This window comes from Haliotis asinina, chromosome 15 (assembly GCF_037392515.1).
Source record: "Haliotis asinina isolate JCU_RB_2024 chromosome 15, JCU_Hal_asi_v2, whole genome shotgun sequence".
Lineage (NCBI taxonomy): Eukaryota > Metazoa > Mollusca > Gastropoda > Lepetellida > Haliotidae > Haliotis > Haliotis asinina.
In genome coordinates this window covers 21,499,310-21,515,489 of record NC_090294.1, presented here as the reverse complement: position 1 = coordinate 21,515,489, position 16,180 = coordinate 21,499,310, and the positions used below count along the sequence as shown (strand labels likewise).

Genomic DNA, 16,180 nt, shown 5'->3' with positions numbered 1-16,180 from the left:
GATGACACCAGTCACCATAACCTGCGTGTCCCTGGTACCATTAGGCAATCAGAAACACAACCCCTGCTCATGGAAAAAGTCCGGCAGCACAAAAAGCCAATCCAGTACATCACTGACGAACTAGCTACAAAGCAAGGCCACATAGTTCTACATACACCAGTACTGCTCTTTGAGCTCATCCCATCGAGCTGATCTGGGGTAACTGTAAGACTTTCATTGCTCCCAGTAATACCACATTCAAGCTTTCAGCCGTTAAAGAGCTTGTGTATGCTTCTTTTCCGAGAATCACCCCAGAGATGTGGCTATTAAAAGCTGAGAATCATGTTTTTAAAATCGAAGATGAATATCGTCTGTATCGTTTTGAGACGGTCCCTGACATGTATTGCCCGTGCGTTACGTGAACGCTGTCACCCTGCCTGCCTGCCAGGTGGGTCACAGTAGAGTTTGTTTTCTGGAAGTGTCTCTACCATGGAAAGTGTTTCGATATTTTGAGAGCAATCATAAGGATTAGGGAAGGCACATCGTTATTACTCATATGCCGTAATAGGTCAAAGTGGTATGAATGATTATATATGAGTCTTGAAACTGAAATATTAACAATCTGCCAAAGAGTATTTTCTAAGAATTTTGGCTAGCCAAAAGAGGCTGTAGAGTGTCGACCCGGAAAGCGACATTTCAACTTTTAGTATACACGGCACACACCAGATTCGTGCATTACGGCTTTCTTGTAAGTCACGAAAAGAGACGAGTAGTTACGAATGATTCCGTCGGATAAAGTCGTCAAAGCGTCAACATAATAGTAGAAAGAAAGCAGATTACATTAAATGAGTTGAGCGGTCTTGAGTAAAACTGAGTCTGCACAATCCAGTGATGAACGTTATGAGCATCTACTAACACTATCAGGGGCAATAACCAGGTATCCGGCACCGTGAATATTGCTATAAGCGGTGTAAAACCCACCCACTCACACAAGATATAATGACATCAACCAAAATAGTTGACCTGACCACCCGATCTCATGTAAGTCTGGTCCCAGAGTATGCAGAGGCATAGCTATTATAGGCGTGCTGCACAGGCGAACTGCAATTGTCAGACATGTGGGACTCCACAGGGTGTCTTAGGTGTACCTGTGGCGTTCTTTGTGTGAACAGGTGAGACTGACGTCATGATACCATTAGGTGACGTCACCCACCCAACAAATACAGGGACCTTGCGGCACAGGGGCTTGTAACGCTGAAAACTGCCATAAAGGTATATATTGTCCCTAATGGGGTATTACTACTCTAAAAAAGGTATTACTACTTTTTTTATAGTAGTAATACCGCATTATAGTAGTAATACCGCAATGGGGTACAATATATAGTCTGGTTCATAATTATTGAGAATTGTTCTTCTTACTTTGAGCTATCCTAACACCTCAACTGATTCACTGATACTTAAAACTAAGTAATGGTATAAGGGAGGTAACTCATCTTGGCCTACTGAGTATAGTACAATTAGAGTTACCTCCCCTGAATTTGTAGCAGACGTAATTTTCCTCAGCACTGTCAACAATGTCTGCTGAAGATAAAAGAAGGTTGATTTTTGAGTTGTGTAATCAAGGAATTGATGATGTTAATACATTGGCAGAGAGAACAGGAACTCCTCTTTCTACTGTGTATAGGATTAGGAAGAATTTTAAAGAGGGAAAGGATTTTGGGCACCAGAAAGGAGCAGGGAGACCCAGAAAATTGGACTTCTCAGATCGCGTCCAGCTGGGAATTTTAGCGTCTAAAAAGCAAAGGGCAAGCATCTCCAACATCAGGTATGAAATGATAGAAAGGGGATCAACAGTTGTATCAAAATCTACAGTTAGAAGAAATTTGATTGATCTTGGATGGGAGAAAAAGACTGGAATTCCTTCTCCTCTCATGAAACAAGAACATAAAGACAGGCGTGTTGAGTGGTGTTTGGCACATGAAAACTTTGACTGGGAAAATGTGATTTTTACTGATGAAAGCTCAATATGGGTATATCCCAATAATGTGAAAATATGGACAAAGTCTGCGTCAGCACCGTTGTATTGACGACCTAAATACAGCCCAAAGTTTCATGTATGGGGAGGGATATCCTTATTAGGAACAACCCCGCTGTGTGTGTTTGAGGGAAATCTGACAAGTCAACCCTACACTAACATATTAGATAATTTTCTCCTTCCAAGTGCACATGTGTTTTATGGAAATGACTGGATTTTGCAGCAAGATAATGATCCTAAACACATCGCAAAACATGCCAAACAGTGGTTTCAGGAGAAAAATGTGACTGCATTACCATTTCCTGCATATAGTCCTGACTTAAATCCCACTGAGAACATTTGGGGGATGATGAAGGAATGTGTGAATCAAAAGGGGTTGACAAAAATTTAAGACATGAAGAGAATAGTGGTCCGATACTGGGACAGCATAACTCACGAGACACTAACCTCTCTGATAGGAAGTATGCCTACCCGTCTTAGACTGTGCCGTGAAGCTCAAGGAGACTTGATAAAATATTAAATTGTTACCTACACAACATGAAAAGGTCAGTTCACTTTCACAATACATTCAATTTTATCTGATTTGTTCTCGTTTAATAATATGAAATGCTTTAGCTATTCTCAATAATTTTGAACCATACTGTATACCTTGATGGCAGTTTTCAGCGTTACAAGCCCCTGTGCCTTGCGGCTCAAACCTCACTTCGGCTTTGGTCGAATACCATGTATTGACACGTGATGCACGCACTCTAATTCATTTTCAAACAATTGTGGACATTAAAAGACGTCTTTATTGTTTAACTTCACTTTCAGCAATAATTCAGCTAGAAAGCAGATCGGACAATTCGGTGACGATATAAGAATTGATCCCATACGCATAATACAGGTACTGTTGTGATGAGGTGTTAATCAATTACCAGATCTATATTTGGTTGGGCAGCATAGGGTGGACAACAGTCTGTCATACAGAACATGTAACAAACATGTCCAAGAAAGCCAAAGCAAGTCTAGAATATGTGGCTAGTTGAGATGTCCAGTTTCAGAAATGAAAAAAGTTTTAGGATAACTTTCATGAACGGTACTTTTCTGTAAAGCATGGTCATTTCAGAGAACATATGTTAGTCAGTTATGGACAAATCTGACCTGGAATCCCTTGGATGGAACACATTGTACCCATATGAGAATCAAACATCAGTCTTTGGTGTGAAGGGCAAACACTTAATCCACTCATGATTGGGTGAGTGACAGTGGATGGGTGGGTAAGCAAGCAAGTGAGTTTCTATGATTCTTTTAGCAACATTCCAGCAACATCACCAAAAATGAACCTCACATATTGTATGATTACACGATGCCATTTAGAAAGTGGTCAAATGCAACACTTCATATCTGGGATTTCACTTTCTTAGTAAAGTACAAATTCTAGTACTTTTTTGGGTTGAGTCCCATCCGGGATTCGAACATACTGTACCCTTGATGGGAATAGAACTGAATCTCCAGGTGAGAGAACACTCTGGGTCTGGGAGTTCTGTGAGCCCAGTACACTTCTAAATGTTATGATGGGAAAAAGCTCAATCAACAAACATGAGTAAAGGCATATAAAATGTACATATCAAATTTATTCTCGTTGAAGACAATATATTACACATATGGGTGGCGTATTGCGTCATCCCTTATAGGTGATTTAATACTGATGGCAAAGTCACATGACAGTCACATGACCCTGCCAAGGCAACATATCGGTGCTCAAGAGGGGCAGGTGATTGTCACACACAGGACAAGAGCGGTCATTGACGCCGTCAACAGCAATATATATGTACAACAAATCAGGAATGAAAAAGAATAGATCCACAGTGGATTTGTTAATTATATACAGAAAGTAACTGAAATCACATTGTTTATAAAGTGAATGCCCTGCCAACATAAATATCTTCACTCTTTTGTGTTAATTTTAAACCAGTTTGCATCTTCGGCAAGTAATTAGTAAGGTGTATTGAAAACAAGTGATACATACTTCAGTATGCTAATATGTTTTTGCAAGAACATTTGCAACTCAGATTGGAAACATTTCAAAATAAGTAAAAAATTTCAACTAAATTCCTCACAACTTGTAAAATGATCTTCAACCTTCACAAATGTGAAACAAATGTGAAAATGTTCCAGTAAACCTATTTGCAAGAAGAGATACTTATTAATAAAATATCTTTAACACAATTATTTAAATTAAACAAACCAATTTAAAACTGCAGTAACTAAATCTTCAGGATTCTTAAATAATTTCGTCTAATGGACTTTTCCCTTCAATCAAGTATGCTACATCAGTAAGTTCAACATTGAGGTAGAAGTGGGTATATCTAAAATGCTAGCATCAAAATTGCAAAATTCTCCAGAGGAAAATAATTTTGTTGAACTGCACATATATTTGCCACTCTGTGAATGCAGGTCTACAGAACCATGTTGCCATTTTTGTGTCTTGTTCCATGAATGCTCAGCAACTGATCACATGACTATAACTGGAGCCAATCAAATCAAGCCATTGTACTGAAATGTGCAACACAGATACAGATTTCTGGGCCTGTTTCACGAAGATATCTTAGCGCTAGGAGTGTCTAGGAGTGCCGTGGCTCCTTACACTGTGATATAGCCTCATGACAGCTGTAGCACTACATAACTTTGTGAAATGGGTCCCTGGTTTGTGTGTATCTGTTGTGAAGATTGTTCTCTCATATACATATTCACAGACTTTAGCTCTGTTACATTGAAATGATTGTGGCAGATTAAAGCTATTGGTGTTTGCACAATGAAAATGTACAATGACAAAATCTATGGGCTATTATGAACTATTTTACATCCAACTGTCTTGACTTTACCCTGTAACCATGGTAACGCCCATATATATGGAAATCCTCAGTCATCCTTAACACTATCTTCCATACAACTTATACACAGGGCAAGCAATATATCATGAATATAAAAGTTCTTTTAAAAATCAAACAAACTATACTGACTTTGATATGTTTTGAGTAATTGTATCTTGAAAAAACCTTAAATCTTGTACAGGATTGAATTTTTTTATTATATATCTTAACATTTGTACATACTTTGAACTATGTACACATTTGTACAGTGTTCATTATACACATATTTGGAATCAGTTTCACTTTCATATGTTACAGGTAATGTAACACCTTCTACAAATATACATCTAACAGAAAAATCACAACAAATCAGTTTTCATCTAAATAGCACTATAGGTTCAATGATGATTGTCAAAAGTCATCACTTCCACAATGTGTGGATGAACATTTCTCAGAGGAAAGTCGAAACATCTACCCTGTTTCCGCAAGCCACACGTCATTCAGTCCGCCATTCTTACTTGCAAACATCCTGCACACACACATGTTCTATACAAAGTTATGTGGCTTGAAAATAAATTATACAAACGTATCAATTATCATTCTCAGTAAGAGGGTTACTACATCTATGTAGATCCACAATAATCAGAAACACATTTCCAGTTCAACTTCACAGAATCTGAAATTGGCCAATCAGTTTTCACATCCACGCTGACATTATAAAAGACAACCTTCAAATATGCCAACTGAAATCACATCACTTCTTACCAAGATTCAAGTAATATCATGACTGGGAATCATGCATTGCAAGTGAACACTTTAACCACTTGGCTAACCAAATTCACCTTTTGCATGTTTTTCCATCATTGCACAACAATTACTACCATTTATACTGAATCCCATTTCATTCATGTCGCCACAATCTGTTTTATTTTGTTTCTGCTTCGGTTTCTCAGTTACTGTGGACCTGCACTGAATGTAAGAGCCCTGGTTTCAATGGCGATTGATTATATACAAGAGCACTATGTTGTGTCATATGGTGAGCTATGTCCAGTCAGTTCCAACCCACCAAATGCAAGGCCACATTGTAAGGAAAGTCACTGAATGTGTCTGGATGTCCTCTCCATGTCCACATTGCATAGCCAAGATGGCAGCCATAGTGATGGATCAGTCCATGTTTGCATAGATCTTGCATTTGTAACTACTGAGCAAGTAATTATAACATTCACTTTGCAACAATTTCTTTTGGAAAAGAATTTCTGTATGTAGAAAAAGGATTTGAAAATATCACGTAAATAATGATTTTGAACATCTTCACTTGTCTGTGGATAATTATCCGTCACCATGGCAACTGAACCATCTACCATCACTAACACATTCACACATAGCTCGTTGGTTATTTGGATTTTTTATCAGATAAAGCTATATCCCTGGCTTTCAGTGAACTTATGCACATGTTTAGAGTCACACTGAGCATGTTCTAAGAGTATCAACACGATTGGGTGTTTACATGCTAATTCTCATTCAGAATTTCCATTCTCGATGTTCAGATGTCACACTAAGCATGCGCAGTATCCGCATGTTCACGAACGTGACCATTCTGCAGTCTCTGTACAGTAGTCCCACCTGCACACCAACGTCCTCCACTGTACACATCTCAGAAACTGCACAACACAAATTCCTCCACTGTACACACATCAGTAACTGTATTGAACGTGTTGATGACTATGGTTGTGTTGGCTGCGTGACACAGATGAAATGTCAGAATAGAAATCTATACTTGGTGTGGATTTAGGCAGTTTGTCTCTGCTTGCTTGTAGCATGTTAGCATTGTACGGGTTTGTGTACATGTCTTTGTCATGAGTGGGCACGGGCATGCGCTGCACTTTCAGTCCACCGCTGGTGGTGTTGCAGCGTCGCCGCCGTTGTAGCAGGAATATGGCCACGATGACGATCACTAGCACAACACAGGAAGGCACTCCAATGATAAGAGGTAGGTTGTTAGTGGAAGAAGACGTAGTGTCTGGCTGGGCTGCATATGATGACCCTTCACCTGAAAGAAATTTCACTTTTCGATTCAGATGTCATTTCAAGGTCACATAAAAGTCAAATGATCAACATCATATGAGGATGCACTGACAAGATACAAAAACTCTTTATCCTGAACAAATGTGAATGTATTCTGTTCGTGAGAGTGGTTAGTTAGCAATATTCCAGCAATATCACAGCATGGAAAAAACTGGCTTTCACATGTAGTACCCACACTGGGAATCAAACTCGAATCTTTGGCCTACCCCATCACTCCTGTTTGTTTGATAATGTATCTTCTACAATGTGTTGAATCATCTAAGATCAGAAAATGGAACTCCACTTCCTCATTCTTTCTTTTTACATATGTAAGGAAGCACAACATTAAAAGAAATAGACTTAGTTTATAGATCTACTCTCAGTACTACAGCTGATAAAATGTCACTTAAAGGCCTTGCACAAGTAATATATACAACCTGATAATATCATAGTTGAAAGGTGTATTTGTATAAAATATTAGTGCAAGATCTCACCTGGCACAACGGACAGAAAAGCACTTCGGAAGTTATATCCCATGCTGTTTGCTCCGAGACAGATGTACATGCCAGCGTCAGCAGCCGTGGCACGGTGTATGACCAGCTTGTTAAGGTACGTCCCATCGGGGCGGGTCAGGAGATCCCCTGTCTTTAACACCACAAACTGCTGGCCTTTCACGCTGATGGTGCTGTTGTGATTGTCCATGTCCTCCGAGTCCTCGATACGCTTCAGCCACTGGAGACAGAAGAGAGGTTGTGAAAACTTTACACAGAGGAATACATTCATGCAATACCCTAAACATTGTGGATACTCCATATTAATGAGTGAATCAACCTCTGTACTGGTGGTGATGAGTTTTATATGATTTTTAATACTATTCCTGTAGTATCACAAAGGGACTCCAGAAACAGGCTTCATTGAGCACCTTAGGGAACAAAAAGCTAGGAACTCGATGTGATGATTTAGCAGTGCTGCTACATACTCTACATTTACAGTTCTAATCTCTATTTAACATTTGACAAAAAACAAAAAAATAAATAAATGAATAAAAACATAAAAAAGTTTAAAATGAAAAACAATTAAAAAACATCTTTGAACCAAACAAATTCAAGCTGCAATGGGAAATAACAATGTTTATTCTTGGATGTTTATGTGACTATGATGAACTCCCTACTTAAAGATAACCTGTTTTATTACACAAAAAAGTCATTGAATCTCAGGGAATGTAACAATGAATTACTGACTTCTGATACTGAAAGTATTTCTGTCGGGATAGATCAACCAGAATTCCTTGTTGCCAGGTTATTTTGTTACTCGTACCCTTTCCATATTTTCCATAGTCCCTGTTATATTGTCCCTTCAGACAAATATTTTAGCGACATATTTTCCCAGCTGTGCCACAATACAAATCTATGTGGATGAATTACCCCAGATGCAGATGTGTTGTGTCAACAGAGATCTGGCACTACAAGATTCGGCAAGCGCCTAAATGTTGCAAAATATCTCTCTTCTCATCAAAACATCTCAACGGATGTTGCAACAATTACCAACTAACCCTAGGGACTCAGATATGCACTTCCGTGTTGTCAGTCAAAATATGCCAATTTCCCCATAATGATGTCTCTTCCTCTTATCAGAATCTCGAACAAAATCTTTACTTCACACTTTCATGTTTGTTTTTTCTCATACCATGCAGTCATAAGAAATCCCAGCTTTTTTCTGTGAGTGAGTGATGATGTGCTGGACGACTTCGTTCCTGGATACCCTTTCATGATCATGAAGATATTGCTGATCATACAGTTCTACTTGTATAGGTAATGCAGGGCTAGTCACCACCATATTTTAGTCAAGTTGTTTATATAACTATATATATGTTGGTCTGGTACTGCACTATATATGCTGTTGTGACCATTTTAAGTGCCGGAATGTGACATTGATGGAATGTTGCTAAATTTGTCACATGCTCACTCACTATATTATTGATGTGGGTTCCAGTCAGTTTTGAAACAGGTGAGAAACTTTCTTAAGTTAGCCATGAATGTGTCAGAATTTTCATGAAATACAGCTGTCACTCTGCATGGTGAGATGTATCTGTCAACGAAGACTATTTGTATTAGAAAGATCACATCAGTGGTCTCGAGAGATTCTATAAATAATGCATGTATGCGTTGCTTGGTCCGAGTAGCATTACGATTTTCCTGAAAGACCATGAAACTGTGCTGGATGGTGGGCACTTTCATTACCTGAATGTGTGGATCAACGACGCTGCGAACTCGGCACTGAAAGGATGCTGTTCCCCCATAAACTACTGATGTATTCTTAGGATGTGGAGGGATTAACACAGGCTTGTTCTTTTTCATCATTTTTTCTGGAAAAAGAACATTTCATGAAATTATTATATTCATATTTGAATTCTTTCACATTCTCCTACACATGCTTCTGACATTTAAATGTCAAACATGGATCCATTGATAACTGATGGAAGTAAAAACAAATTGTGTATGTATATCGCATCGATAGATCCCTATCGTGACATTTGTAGATGTCTGGTTTTAGATATTGAGAATCCCGTTAATACCCCCAAGCACATGATCTAGAAGGAGTGAGTGAGTGAGTGAGTTTAGTTTTACGCTGCTTTTAGCAATATTCCAGCAATATCACGGTGGGGGACACCAGAAAATGGGCTTCACACATTGTACCCATGTGGGGAATCAAACTGGGTCTTCGGCATGATGAGTGAACACGTTAACCACTAAGCTATCCCACCGCCCCAATTTCTAGAAGGATATTAAGGCTGTTTATGTATACTCAAAAGTCAGGGACCATCGACAATATGAGGAAATTTCCTTAAAACATAATTTCCAGAAAACATATAATTTATCATGTTATCTGATTTAGCACAAAATTTCATACAAATATCTCTTTGATGTCAGCCTTTTGGTTCAACATTCAAGATGAATGATATCTAGAGTAAACAGGGACTGCTAGTACAAATAAATCACAATAAATCAAACAGATGTGTAAAAATATCTATTCGAGTCGTTTTTGAAATATCTTTATTTGGCATTTTTAAATTATTTTTTAATCATTCTTCATACAAAAGTTGCTCAGATATATGAAAATATAACTATGCAGGGCTATGAGGTATAAAAACCCACTGTTAACTTAAAATGTAATTAAGGTTGTTTTCAACTCACCTATCACTTCGATGGAGTATGTATAATTGATTGAACCCAGTCTGTTTGTCACAACACAGGTGTACTTCCCAGTATCTACTTCCTTCATATCGTGCAGTTTAAGTATCCACATAGGATGGGAATGTTCGTTGTCTTCGATTGGCTGGGTGCCATCTTTGAACCACTGTACATGAGGGCGTGGGTTACCCCGAGCTCTGCACTTTAATCTGGCTGAACTTCCCACAGGACGTAACAGGACCTTATGTTTCATCTTGTTCTCATCAATAAAGGTTGGTGCAGCTGAAATAAAAAAATTAATATTGATCACTATAATAATTATAATTTTAACAATAATAAAAGTACCAAAGCAACTGTCATCATCATCAACGTCATCATCATCAAATCGCAGCAGTAGCAACAGTAGTAACATAGCAGTTTAATTATTTTCCTTAAAATAAGTGAATTTCACAAGAACTTCAATTCAGCATATGAAAATCAATGTACTGTGACAGAATGCAGTATGCACTATGCTGTCACAAGAACTTACCTCCTGCTTTTCTTAAATCTTCATCAGGTGACTGCAAATATTCGTTGTCATTTTCTTTCACTATTCCTTTTTCCTCATCTGTAAACAAGAGATATGTCATAAATACCTATTGTCATATACTAAAGCTTTTATTTAAAAAATTATTTATTTTTCATGTTCCACAACTAAACTCTCTACATTTTCCAACCGTAACCTATAAATTCTTTCTAAAACAGCTTCTCCAATATCAGGTTTGGATGTTTGACCTTAGCAAAGCAAAACTGATGCATGCGATCTTGTGTTATTACAGTGGTGTCAATTGTTTAGCCAACATGGCTGCCTTACACAAAATGGCTACTGGAACACTACTTAGGTGACAACTGTGTCTGACATTGGAAAGCTTTAAACGCAGGCCTGTAATCAGTGGTGAGGATAAAGTTATAGTACCCAAACAGGTTATCATAATATCAGGTCTGGGCGGCGAAATGGAATGTGGAGCTCATAAAGGTGGTGACTTAACATTCTAGTGTTTAGTTATATATTTCATTTTTGAAAATTGTCGGCATGAGAGAGTAGATCAGCATCCGTAAAAATAAGTTCAACACAGCAAACTGTCGTTGTTTCAATATAATGAGCAAAAAACACAGAAATGCTGATCATCACTCTTCCACAACTTATTAATAATGGAAATTTACCTGATTCTGAACAATATTGAAAATCTTAAAGACATCAGCACAATGAGTCATAGAAATTTAAGACCTCGCCTGAATCAGACAGCCAATCAATGTACATGAATCGGAGACTTAAATATCAAGTACAAATCAAAGAATGTGACCAATCGCTGACCCCATAGCAAAGCTAAGGCTGTTGATACAAGAGCAGCTACACAACTGAAATGATTTCGGGATTTCACATGCATTTAGAAAGGCGTAGGTTAGTCAGTGATAATTGTATCAAATCGACTACTCGCCACATCCCTATTAGCTTGGACTAGCAGCCTCTCTCTGACCGATCTCAAGTTTGATCAATGACTGGTGTACCAAACTATCTTCACATGCTCACAGCACATAAATGTGTATTTCAGCAATGAGATGAGTACGAGAACATAGTTGTGTCCAGGAAGATAGGATGACACAATTATGGATAGAATTTGGATAGGATTTGCATGGTAGATTACTGTAACTGGCTTTCATGATGATGAATCATTCGGATGGAAGATTTGCCTCATTGTGTTGACGTACCAAATTGTCATTGATCAAACTGCCAGAAATTCAGCCACATGGTTTTATAATCTCTGAGGACCTCTTGTAAATCCATTTCAAAACTCAGCAAATCGGCAACTTGAGGAATATTTTTGATGCAAACCCATTTATTCTGCCTCATGAATTTAATATTTGCACATATAATACCATCAAGAATAGTTGTGCATTTGAACCAGTCGGAAAGAGTATAATTCATCTGTGTATATTTGACATTTGCAAATAAGTCTTTTTAAATGGGAGCTATCAGTTTATAATGGTGTTTAATGTTTCTTTCTGTTCTGATAGATATTAATCATAAGGAGAGATTTCAATATATATTTTTATAAAATTTGCATATTTTTTGTTGCAGTTTTAGCATTAACACGTCAAGGAAAGCTATGAAAACAACTGTTACAATGTTAAAACTAACCAAGAATTATTGTTCGCAACAAATCAGTACAATTCAGTACCCATTTATTCATAATGAATACACTCCCTTTTCAGACAGGCATGTTTCTTGAAGGTTACAAATATCTTAGGAATTATAATTGCCTAAATAGACCCAAGTCATACGCCTTTACAGCTAAAAACGTACACAATCCTGAATAGAAAACCCCTTACTCTTCTTTTGTGAGGTAGGAAAAAGCAGCTCAAATAATCTTCCCTCAGACACGGCTGTATTATTTCACCATAAATGGATTTTCTTTTTTACTCTGTCCGTCCGAGTCTATCATTTCGGGGTATAACAATTCTTGCTTTGAAGTATCAGTGTTGTGAAGGCTTAGGTGTTACGAGGCTATGTGCGGCATATACGCTTCAGCGATTCAAATGAGTATGGTTATCAAAAGACCCTGGTCTTGGAGATAATACGCAATCTCCTAAACTTACAGACGTCTACGCTCGTCTAAATCCAGTAACTCAGCACCTACAGCAATGAGAATGAAATTGCCATGCAGGGAGATCACGAACGCTTGTGCTATGGTACCTTATACCTGAGACACCATGGAAACGTGGAGCTCTCTATCCCTCTTATGTTGTTGTTACCAGCAGTTGCAATAACTTATGAAATTACAATAAAAAACAAATCACACCACAGCCATCTGCATTCCTCAGATGCAGATGTCTCTTTGAAACCTTCTGAAGGAGCTAATACTTGGCTTTATCAGTTTAAAAAATATTTTTTATAAAATTCTAGATGTGATTAATAAATTTTAGAAAACATATTGGTTTTAGTGGATTCCACTTGAAAACTATGCCTGAATTTGGCTTGTAATTATATGGAAATTATGGCTTGTTTTTTTTGGGTGTTGTTTATGGTATTTGAACAGAATTAATCAGATCAATATCAAATTTCACTCCAATTTATTTATGTAATTTACATTTATTTTTATTTAGCAGGTTAGATACACTTATCATCCAATGCAATGAATAAAACAACATATTAAACTGTCCACAGGTACGACTTTCGCAGCTGCATGAGGTAAATGTATTGCAAGCTTAGTGTTACAGGCAAGGGGATTTCCAGTGCACGATTAGATTGTTATGAGAAGCGAGTTGTGATGGCAATAGCAGAGCGCCATCTGTGGTAAAACAGAATAAACAGACGAGAGTCGGAGTAAAACAAACAGCGCCATTGCTTATACTAAACTTATCTAAAGGTAGTGTTGCTGTAATAGCCTGTTAACACACATGAGGTTAAACTACTAACAATCATATTAAACTATCAGCCTGTTTCTAGGATGATAAAAACCTTTTGGGACCTTTTTGGTTTTATTTGGAATATCAGGGATATCTGAACAGAGTTAAACCATTTTTTTATGTTTGGAAAGTTAATTTTTGTATCTCAGAAAATATATTTTGACAAATTATTAGATAAACTGGTTACCTCATCATCAACGCATCAAATGTCAGTAACTCCCATAACTGCAAAAACTAAAAAAAATGTCGGCAATTGTTTTGTACATGACACTAACATGATAACAGCTCTGTCATCAAGATTGGATGATGACCCATTACAACAGGAAAATGACATTATATTAATTTAAACAGACTAAGGTCACCAGGAAATAAAGAATCTAGACCTGGACACAAAGAGAACTCAACAAAAGCTGTAAACACAACTGACGGCCCAAAGCATGGGGCAGATAAGAGGTGGCACTTTTCACATATTTTTTCAGGGATGCAAATCCAATGACTGGCAGAGAACCAAGCTTAGCAAGGCACTTCAGGGGATTGTTTTACATCTAGGGGATACATTTCCACAATAACATGTATTCTCCCATTTGAACATCACATCTGTTCAGTGATTACTCAATAACAAACCATAGCTCTCACTACAGTTGACTCACTCACTCACTCATATTCACACCAAATAAAGAACCTTTGTTTGTGTGCCAGGACCCAAACCATTTTTTATAACTTGGTTGGGTGATCCTACATCTGTCTGGGTTATTGTGAAATGAGTTCACACAACTGTCATTTCATTCCAACTTACATTTCGAATCAATAATCATGTTTACTTACAACATGTCAGAGAAGATTTATCAGAGGTCCCTTTTGATACTTTTCCACAAACAGATCCAGAAATTGTCAACATTGACATATGTTCCAAGGAGATATCAATAGGTGTACCACCATTAAATCTGAATAAAACCCACCAATAATAGCCTGTATCCATGTTAGGAAACCTTTACAAGTATTGAAATTACAATCATGATAAGAGGCTCAAGTCACCACAAAACCACAATTCACTGTACCCATCTGCTCTCTCAATGACATCTGAATACATTGGACAGAAAATTGCTTTTTCATACAGCCAGACTGGAACACTGTATCTCTATCATTGCAGGAAGATTCAAGTGAACCTATTTACTCCGCAGTCAGTCTCCTTGTTCCTATTGTTGTAGCCAAGAAAGGCACGGGCTGGCTTAAATTCATGGGGTACGAAGGGCAATGGCACAATACAATTCTCCCATACTTCCACCAGATGTGAGAAGGCAAAAGGAAAAGGAGAGAGAAATTGAGTATTCTGTGGGCCTAAGCCAATCTCCAACGAGAAAGGCCTTAAAGTTTGTGTCATAAAGTACAGGGAATTACGACCCATAACGCACTGCCTGTTACAAGTTATATCTACCACTACCGCCACCACTACCAGCGCCATGTACAGCAGTGTATCTAGGTTTTGCCATCCTGACATTGTGGGAACCCCGGCCCTCATAAATCATACCAACAAGTGCGGCTGATAAAACAGTCAGAAGTCGGCTGTTTGATGGAAGAAAAATGTTAATAAGAGTCATGTTGACACCAGCTTGAACCAAAATAATGCTCAAGTCAGTCCCCACTGCTGCAACTGCTGTGTAAAGCTGTCAAAGATAGGAGAATATGTAGATACATTACCTTACAGCAGGTTATATGGAATAATGTATGTCATAACAAGCTTATATATACCAACCAAGACAAAACTGGATGAGCATATATTTTTTTAGAACATGTGGCGTCATCTTGGGGCCAAGTAAATTGAAATATTCCTGGAAGAAGGCATTTAGGTGCAAGCTAGATACATAGTCTCTATCTTGGTGAGTGAGTTGACTTTATCACCCAAATCCCTGATTACATTGCCCAAAACATCAGGTAAGAGCTTGGCTAGTCTGTCTCAGTCCCTGAACCACATTCCTTTCCCTACTGCCTAGCCCTCTATGTAGTGCAAAAGCCTTAAATATAAGCAAGTCTTGATTTCTTCAGGTTCTGAATCGCTGCTCTCCCTTGGGCTCCTTTTCAATTTATAATAGGTTTGTTTGTTACTATCAAAATTATATCTATTCAGAGACTAAGCATTAGTCTAGAGTTTGGGACATTCTAATTTATTGCACTGACATGTTTTCGCTTAACCTTATTTCTCAGACGGTTACCATGGATACTGTTTAACAAATCTAGTATTCCCAGGGTCAAAATTGTGAATAAATTGATTTAATCATGACATATAATCATATTTATGGGCACCAACTACAGTAAATCTAATAGCATATCCTGTCTGACATTCTGCTAATATCCAGCAACATTTAGCTACACTGTAATAACACTGTTTGCTCAATGACATGACAATAGTGCATTACTGTTATCAGCTTATCTGGCCATAACTTGAACATCCTAATCTGGTCATTGTTTACAGTTTCATCACATGTGAGACAATACTTTTTCCCACGCAAACTTATCTTAAATTTCATCGTTATCACTGTCAAAACTGATACCAAAGTCAGGTGACTTGGACTGGCCAATTACAGATGAGGATTTTCATCACTCAAGTTGAG

The 16,180-nt window shown here is 37.8% G+C and overlaps 1 protein-coding gene across 2 annotated transcripts in view; it reads right to left on the bottom strand.

Annotated features, from left to right (window-relative positions):
- Nucleotides 1–3,612: 3,612 nt before the first annotated feature.
- The window catches only part of LOC137265197 (fibroblast growth factor receptor-like 1), a 34,364-nt gene continuing 21,796 nt past the window's right edge, over nucleotides 3,613–16,180 (bottom strand). For both annotated transcript variants that reach the window (XM_067800538.1, XM_067800539.1), the window contains exons 4-8: nucleotides 10,654–10,731; nucleotides 10,128–10,406; nucleotides 9,174–9,298; nucleotides 7,428–7,665; nucleotides 3,613–6,919 (exon numbers count right to left, since the gene is read on the bottom strand). In XM_067800538.1, coding sequence (XP_067656639.1) covers nucleotides 6,564–6,919; nucleotides 7,428–7,665; nucleotides 9,174–9,298; nucleotides 10,128–10,406; nucleotides 10,654–10,731 — 1,076 coding nt within the window. In that variant the 3' untranslated portion in view covers nucleotides 3,613–6,563. The remainder of the gene's footprint in view (nucleotides 6,920–7,427; nucleotides 7,666–9,173; nucleotides 9,299–10,127; nucleotides 10,407–10,653; nucleotides 10,732–16,180) is intronic.